General features: G+C 37.0%; 1 protein-coding gene across 1 annotated transcript in view; it reads right to left on the bottom strand.

Annotated features, from left to right (window-relative positions):
• Nucleotides 1-2,332: 2,332 nt before the first annotated feature.
• Nucleotides 2,333-9,472, bottom strand: part of apba1a (amyloid beta (A4) precursor protein-binding, family A, member 1a) — a 56,138-nt gene continuing 48,998 nt past the window's right edge. The window contains exon 14 of the mRNA XM_086173404.1: nt 2,333-9,172. Within this exon, the coding sequence (XP_086029530.1) occupies nt 9,101-9,172 (72 nt within the window). The 3' untranslated portion in view covers nt 2,333-9,100. The remainder of the gene's footprint in view (nt 9,173-9,472) is intronic.

Genomic DNA, 9,472 nt, shown 5'->3' with positions numbered 1-9,472 from the left:
TCTCTTCAGATTCACATCCCACCTGAGAGGCTTAGCCACTAACAACATTGAGCATCACACCTTCAATTTACAGTTTCAGACTCATAAGTCTATCTGCCATTCTTTTCACCTCTAGGACGTTCCTAACAAACTCCTCCTTCAAGATAACTCCTACTCCATTTCTCTTCTTGTCAGTACCAAAATAGTACAACTTAAAGCCTGCTCCTAAGCTTTACTACCGTTCCACCTGGTCTCCTGGACACACAGTATATCCACCTTGCTTCTCTGCACCATGTCTACCAACTCTCTACCTTTTCCTTTCCTCCTCTCTCTCTTCTTCTAGTTCTTGTTGTTGGACCCACAGTAGCCCAATTTCCATTCGTACCCTGTAGGTCATCAGTATCAATGGCGGTCGTTACCATGACCGATCTGGTATGATATGGTTATGGTTGACTCGCATGTTTGGTTTTGGCAAAAGTTTTACGCCGGATGCCCTTCCTGACGCAACTCTCTGCATTTATCCAGGCTTGGAACCGGAACAGGGAGACACTGCTCCGTGCCGCCCCATGGCAGGCTTGGGGAGACACGGGCCAGTGCCGCCCTGAGGCTGCATTACAACCATTACACTTGCCATACAAAATAATAATCATATAATCTGCACTTTCTCAATTTGCATATTGTGGGAACACAACTGTTTTCATTTTATTTAGCACTCTTTCTTTCAACTTGCACATTCTGCTTATAGTGTTTACATATCTGTGCACTATTCGCATTTCCCCACACTATTTGCATTTCTCTGAACTGTTTATATCTTTCTGCAACAGTATTTGAATTATGTATTTATTACTACCTATCTGGCTTCACTGCAGACCTCAGTTAAGAATTTGATTGTACAGAGAAACACGTTTCCAGGATGTGCACATAAATATATACACTTTAAATCTTGAATCTTATGTTATACAGCCCAAACTCTAAAAAAGTTATTGTATTATGTAAAATGTAAACTTAAATGCAATGTCTTGACCAGATGAAGCATAGCTCAAGAAGACCCCTATGAAGAAAAGACAACTGGACCTGGTTGTCCCGAGCCAGGACATAGGTCACTGGAGACCCTCTCCAGAGCTAGGCCCAGGGGCAGGGCTCAATGATGAGTGCCTGCTAGCCAGGGCTGCACCAATGTGGTTCACAAGGGCTCAGCCTGAAAGGACAACATGGGTCTCCCTTACCTTGGATCCCCCACCCAAAGGAGGGGCCATGAGGGTCTGGTGCGATGTGAGCTTGGTGGTGGCCAGAGCAGGGGGACCTTGGCGCTCCGATCTCCAGAAGCTGGCTCTAGGAATATGGAATGTTACCACTCTGGCGGGTATGGAGCCTGAGTTAGTGCACAAGGCTGAGTCTGACTATATCCGTTTAGATATTTTGCTGACGCTTTGTTGAGCCGCTTGTTGATCTCCCCCTCTTTTTTTCACTTGAGAAAAAGACAGAGATACTAGAACTTCTCCATTTGGAGTAGGCTCTCCTTCCTGACTTGTCCCATCCTAATATATAGATAATATCTATATAAGTAATATATAGTATATAAAAGTTTTATATATATATATATATATATATATATATAGTATACCACTAATAGAGGAAAAGTCAGTACAACCAATATTTTTATGTGGAGTGATAAATGACTGAAAAAGTTATCAGTAGACTCCCTAACGCCTCCTTTGGCATGTCCACTCATGCCATGCTCGTGTTTGGGTTTGAGCCCTGTTTGCCATTGCCACTGAATTGACATGGAAAATACAGAAAATGGAGGAACCCAGAAAAAACAAACAAACATGAAAAGCAAGAATTTTCACTGTGGATTATGCATAAAAGTTCGAAACAACTGGGTTCTCAGTCACACAGGTCAAGGTTGTCATATCTTCTCGTGGCAACTGGATTTTTCACCGATGAGGTTTCATCTCCCTCAGAGAGGCTTCTTTTCTTCATGAACTGAACTTTCTTTTGTTGTGAATTGGCACAATATAATTCATACACCCTATATTCACAAAAACAAGGGAACAAACAAAAATATCTATCTTGTGACAACAAATAATTAAAGTTTGGTCACCAAATTAAATTGCACCAATGAGAGCTACTTTTATGACTATAAATTTAATGAACACATATAAACCAGTTACCTGGTTAAATAAAAGATAATAATATGGTGATAATATGTGGAAAAACTAATACAAAACTAACAGAAAACAAAAAAAAAAACCTTCATATCTTTCTCTATTAACAGGAAGTCAGATAAATCCACTCAGATTCTTCAAATATATTGTTCATGCTCTTACAAAGCACAGACAAAGTCCAAATCATTCAGCAAATCATTTATTATTGTAAATATTGTTACAAATATTCTTGCTTTGTAGCTCTGTCAGCTTAACCATCACACAAAAAGCTGGCTAGATTTTCTTCTTGCTGTTACTTAGTCTCTAAACACATTGAGAGATAGCATTTCAGTTACATTCAGAATGAGCGCACTTGAAAGTATTTGTTGGTCGACCATGCTGACTGATACCAACTTCAAGCGCTCATTACCAAAGTTAGCTTCAGTGTGTGAAGCTAGCCTAAAGTCCCTGACATAGCAGGAAAGAAAAAACCTCACACACTCCTTAAAACACGTTGTGCTCTAGCTGTATACCCGAACACTATTCGACACAGTCTTATATACATTCCAAACACCTAAAGAGATTTAATGTCTTCTAGCTGCTTACAAGCCAAGGACAATGGAACTGCCATTAAGGTATAAATACTCTTACACATCTTTTCTTTATATCTTTATCATATGAAAGTGTTTTACATATCAAGTGTATAACTATGGCATTGGCTGAAATCATACCTCAGTCACATGCACACTCAGTCACTCACACCCATAGGAGAGGAATAACATAGTGTGGCAAAAAAAAAAGCCCACTTCCAAAATATTGGACATTACACTTGTTTTTTGTTTTTTGGATAATAAATGGTCTTTTTGCAATAAGGCCACAATGAGATTGATCATGCAGTCTTGTGGAAAAAGCAATGGGTTTTGAATTTACAGAGGGCATTGTGTTCTGCTGCAACCTTTGATGAGAAAAATTAGATGACAAAGATGAGAATTTGAAATGGGGGGGGGCCTGGAAAGTCTAGACTACTTAAGTAAACCTATCTCACTCAAGTCATTTCATATTTTATTTGAGGGTATTTTTTCCTTAAAATGCAACATTTTTTTAATCTCTGACTTGAACTTCAAATACAGACAAGTTTCTTAAAATGGTAAAGTTTATAATAATGTGGGGGTCAGCAGCACCACCACAATCTAACCTTCTTTGATGGCCTATTTAATTGGAGCAACTTCAAAATAAATCAGCTGTTTTGAAAAAAGAAAAGAATGAGAAAATTAATTTGTTCAATAAAATTGCTAGTAAAACAATTTGGAGCGAAAAATAATCATTCCTAAAGATGAAATTGTTTTCAAATATCCCTACAAATTCTTAATTTATACTAAATAATTAATAATGATTGGAAGTAATTATTCATCAATTTTCATTATTCATCACAACTCGCAAATTTTTTTTCCTTAGTTTCATACACTCTTACTATGCAAGGAAAACTTATATTGGAGGTTATGGGGTAAATGCAAATCAAGCAATCAATTTTCTTTCTGGGGATAAGCGAAAACTCCAAGCAATGGGGGAAAACTCCAAAACATGAAAAAAAAAAAAAAACATTTTAATGTAAAGTAAGAGATAAACAACGATAAACCATGAAATGATAGCAGACCAGAGATTTTCAGACTTGCATGCTCCTGTAATATAAAAGGTCACCATGGCATACATGGGTGACTGAAGGGAAATACAATTTTTTTACAAATTATAGATTATAGAACAGAAAGTCAGAAATATAACCTCCTTGGATGAACTTCTCACTCGAAAAGCAGAGGGAGCGCTTCGGTACACAAGCCAAAGGTACTATGAAAAGGGAAATCGGGCGAGCCGGCTACTTGCCTTTCAACTGAGGAAACAACAATCAAGCTGCATTGTCCCTAAGATAAAACACCCCTCCTCTTTGACCAAGGTCTCCCACCCAGAAAAGATAGCTGAGGCATCCCAAACTTACTATAAAAATCTTTAGGATACATCAGGAGAAACACAAGAATTAGAAGATATATTCAAAAATCTTAATTTAAGAAAACTCTGCATCCGAGGCGGGCGAATTAATAGCTCCTATCCGAGAAAACGAGATACAAGACGTTATTAAGTCATTAGAATACAACAAATCCCCTGGCACAGATGGTCTACCAGGTAAATCTTATAAGGCCTTTGGAGAGGAGCTTGTGCCAAAACTTTGTCAGATCTTCAATTATGCCTTACAGGAAAATGGCCCACCTAAGAGCTGGTCTGAGGCAGTAATAACGGTTATACACAAGGAGGGGAAAGATCCATTAGATTGTGGTGCCTATAGACCGATCAGTTTGTTGGGGAATGACGTAAAGATTATTAGTGGCATATTAGCAAACAGAAGGCAGAAGTACTTAGGTAAATTGATTAGCCCAGACCAGACCGTTTCATACCAGGTCGACAAGGAGCAAATAATATTAGAAGAGCTTTAAATGTTCAATCAGTGGAAAGACATTCAGTTCACCCGTCAATGCTTCTCAGTCTAGATGCTGAGAAGGCGTTAGACAGGGTGGACTGGACATATCTGAAATTCACTATCGAACAAATGGGATTTAATTTGACATTTATAAAATGGATTGAAGCACTGAATAAAGACCCTATTTCAAGGGTCAGGGTGAATGGGTACTGCTCCCAAATTTTTTTATCTTAAAAAAGGAGTTAGGCAGGGGAACCCAATCTCGCCTATATTGTTCGCATTGTGTATTGAACCGCTTGCTGAATTGATAAGGACAAACGATCAGATCGAGGGAATAGTAGATGAAGGAGGGGAGATGCACAAAATCTCGTTCACGGATGACATTCTTTTTTTATAAGAAATCCTCAGTCATCTATACCGGCCCTTATGCAATGCTTGAGGGACTATGGGGAGGTGTCAGGGTACAAGGTGAATGAGGGGAAATCAGAAGCAATGATGATAACAGGATGCTGGCCAATGTGCTTGGACAGACAGATGAAATTAAAGTGGTCAAAACGGGCCTTTAAATACCTAGGAATTATTCTCACACGCGACACAAGTCAGTTATATAAGGCAAATTATGGTAAACTAATTTCTCAGATCAAAATGACATGGGAGGTGCTTCCTCTGTCCTTAGTAGGGAGGATAGAAAGGATCAGGATGAATGTCCTGCCTAGAATGTTCACTGTTACTGTATCTACCTCTACATAACTGGATAAGCTGATTTCCAAATATATATGGCAGAACAAGAGGCCTAGAGTGAGATTGAAAATACTCTGTGCACCCAGAGATAAGGGCAGATTAGCCTTGCCACATTTCCGAAGTTACCACTTAGCAGCACAACTTGGAAAATTGTTCTCATGGATAAAACTAGATATGGAGACAAGATGGGTGCATATAGAGCATTGTTCAGTAAAAAAAAATGTGTTGCTTTGTTACAAATAAGGTATTTTAAAACTCCCTTGATAATAGCTTCTTATGATAGTAACTGTTCCCCCCTGTGTTGGAGGGGCTGTGGCATAACGGGGGACTCTTCCCACATTTTCTGGGACTGCCTTAAACTGATGAAATTCTGGGAAGAGGTAAAAGAAACAAAAAAGTGAGATTTTAAAATTAAACAGACCAATTGATCCACAGCAATTTATTATGGGTACAGCATCAACAAGTGATTTAAGGAAAAAACAGGTGTTTTTGCTCAGAGTTCTTCTATTAATTGCACATTAAATGATCACAGTAAACTGGCTCAAACCCCACCCACTTACCCTGGACCAGTGGCGTCAAAGGCATAAGGATGTTACACATAAACACATAACAGCAAACCTATGACTTCAGACAGACCTATATCTTGACAAATGGGCACCCATCAAAAAATATGTGGAGAGTTTAGGATATTATCTCTATTTGTCTGAGCTAGATGTTGTTTTTTTTGTTTGTTTGTTTTTGTTTTTTACTCTTTGTTGTATTTTTGTTTTTTTGTTTTTTTTCTTTCGCTTGCTATTGAGGAAATAAGTGAATTGCTTAATGAATGGTAGAAATAATTATACCTATAAAGAATATTGTATAATGTGTATCTTGTCATGAGGTTTTGTAAGAATGTGTGTGACTCTGTCAAGGAACTTGTTCTTATAAATGTTCAAAAAAAAGGAAGTCAGAAATATATTGCTTCAGGCCAGAGTCATGAGATATTGTTGAGCATTTACAATAATGAAAGGTGCTGTTGTGAAAACTATTTCCACTGAAGTGACTTCAAATGTAGAAGGGAAGTTTAGGAATGTCAAAGATGATGCAAAGAGAAGCCCTCGAGATTCTGCATGATAGCTAACACTTTTTTACAAGTTATTTATCTGTTTTGGCTTTGTTCACACTTTGATTAGCCGAAAGAGTTAATTTTTGCTGTTATCAACAAAGATGCTAAGTAGAACAACTCTATATTTTTCCTCAATTGTATTATGTATTTTTTCACTCAGTGTAGAATTGTGAAGGCTGAATTTGTGAAATGTTAGAAACTTGATAAAAATAATTATATTTTACACTACATTTTACACGATGAGAAAGGACTACTTTGTAGTTTTTACTATGGGTCTAATTTATCTGGCTTAAATAGGAAAACATTACGTGTGGCTTTCAATTACAAACTATCAATAATAATGATACCATGACAATATGGTTTCTTAGACTTTATATTATCTTATTCAATGGATAAAAACTAACAAACAGTTTTTCTGATCAGTTTAATACTAGTGACTTTGTAATTATGAGAAAATTGCATTTCCTTTGTGGGAAACACTTTTTTTTTGTTTGTTTTTGTCAAAGACAATTTATTATGTATTTGGATGGATAACCTTTTTTCCTCAAACCTCCAGCTGTATGGCATTTTTCATTGAAGGGGTGGATGATGAAGGAAACCATCTGTTATTCCTTCATGTGAAAATTTTTAAGGGTAACAGCAAACATGTTATCATTATTGCTCCAGAATAAAAAAGAAACTTTCATCAGGTCTCTGGTAACAAGGACAATGATATATGGGTCCATCTCATTACAGTGGTTAAAAGCACACTTAATTTTGAAAGCTAATGTGTTTGTGTGTGTGTGTATGTATGTATATATTTTATTATATACCACACACACACACACACACACACACACACACACACACACATATATATATATATACGTGTATATATACACATATGTATATATATATAATATACGTATATGTATAGATACGTATGTATAGATATATGTATATATGCATATATATACATATTTGTATCTATACATATATGTATATATATACATATATACATTATATATACACACATATATCATATATATATATATACATATATATATATATATATATAAAATCACCCAAATCACATGATTCTAAAACTCTAAGTCACCGATTTGTTTTGCTGTTCATGCATCGAAATGTACATTAGCACAACACTGAACACATCAGAATGAGTCAACATTTTGCTGCTATTCCTCAGATTTCAAATGAAAGCGCTTTATTACATTTGATGTTTTTAATTTATTGAGCAGTTCCTGACAATCTCCCTATACCTATGTTGTCTATTTCATTACTCACCAGTAAAGTGCACATATGCCTGTTTTGCCACTAGGCAGAATACTTACAAGACACCTAAGTTGGGTTGCAGCAGCATTTTGAGTAACAAAGAGGCTGCTTTAGATGAGCCATGCTACTAGCATGGTCAATATACCTAGCATGATGCTAGGTATATTGACAACAAAGATACCTTGATCTCAAGTTAGGACATCCAAAAAACCTAGTATGAGTTCTGAAACAAAAATGCTTCAACATCAAAATCTGGTCCTACACAAGCATTTTTCAGAAGGCAACACAACTTGTAAACACAAAAGGACTATATCTTATTGTAAAGCATGCTTCTGAAATAACTGTCACTAGATTAGCAGGAACCTGCTACTAGAGACCTAAAACTTTTATCATGTCTGCTTCATTTTCTGAGAAAAATTTGACAGGCTGCTAACTTTGCTTAAGAGTAAATTCACATTTTTTCTATCTTTTTACCATGTTGTGTATTTATTTTACAGTAATTTGGGTTTCATTACACTAATCTGCTCTGTAAAGCCAAATAGCTATAAAATTATTCCAGTACTGTATCAATGGAGGACTCTGATGGTGCTACCTCCCTCTATATTGTCTTTGTAATCTGTTAAACTACATGTAAAATTATGGGTTTCTTGCATTGACAGAATCACTGGTGTGCTTACTGACCTTCAGTAAGCTTAATTGTAAACAGGGGGTGTTTTCTCCAACTCTACACAGCTAATATTGTGCAGCCATAGTGGAACCCTAACATAATTATGAGAAAAAGTAGTGATAGAGAAACAAAGAAGTAAAAAAGTATGACAGACAAGCTACGGCCTCAGTATTATGAAACTAGGCTTTGCGCCAGGTGGTGCATCTGGACCCACATTTGGTATATACAGTTGACTAGACACACAAAAATACTCTTATTGGGAACAGCTCAATGGTGGCCAATAAACAGCAACCTATAATCAAGAGACCGCTATAACTGGAGCAAAATCAAGCTTGGTTCAATGTAATGTATCCAAAAAACAAACACACAAACCAAACATGTTTTCAAACCGCAAATGGGCTATTGAAAGCTGAAAGAACAAGACAAGGGCAGCAGCAGGGCATGTCCGTGTTTTCACTCAGAAACCTTCACCTTACTACCTGTTTATGGGAGCATTTAAGATTCTTGTGTGCAATAATCCTTTCAAAAACAGAACAGAACTGTCATTATAATTAAAAAAAAAAAATGATGTGCTAATAACAAACCAGATAATTTTTAGAGCAGACGGATAGGGTTTACAGGGGACACAAAAAATATGTGCCAACAGCTTCCTGGTCTAGCCAGAGATGGACAGGGTAGGAGGGCTAAGTTTAAAGGGTTTGTGAGGTCAAAGCTCAATATTTCTAAATGTAAACAGGCTGCTCCTGGGCGGTCAACAGACGGTACATGGCTGCAGGCATCGTTCTCATGTGGATCTAAGTCAGGAACAGAAGAAAAATTGCAGTTAATTAAGGTAAATCTCTTGGGATAGAATGAGCAAGATTGCTGATGATTGCTTTGTATGTTGGGCAGGATCAGATAGTTCACAGCTGCACTCAGCCCAGGATTATGGACACACGTTTGTCTGTTATTTTGCAGTGATTGTTTTAAGTGAAGATTCTTAGTCACCAAGATCATTGAAACAGTAGTACTGGTAGTGCTTTGTACCAAAGCTTGCTTTGCTGCTCATCAGTTCATTGTCTTTACACTTTTCAGTTAACATGCCTTCTCCCTCT

This window comes from Fistularia commersonii, chromosome 26 (assembly GCF_037954325.1).
Source record: "Fistularia commersonii isolate RoL2024-O1a breed Wild chromosome 26, RoL_Fcom_v1.0, whole genome shotgun sequence".
NCBI lineage: Eukaryota > Metazoa > Chordata > Actinopteri > Syngnathiformes > Fistulariidae > Fistularia > Fistularia commersonii.
The sequence above is the reverse complement of the archived record's forward strand: the minus strand, read 5'-3'. Positions and strand labels throughout refer to the sequence as shown.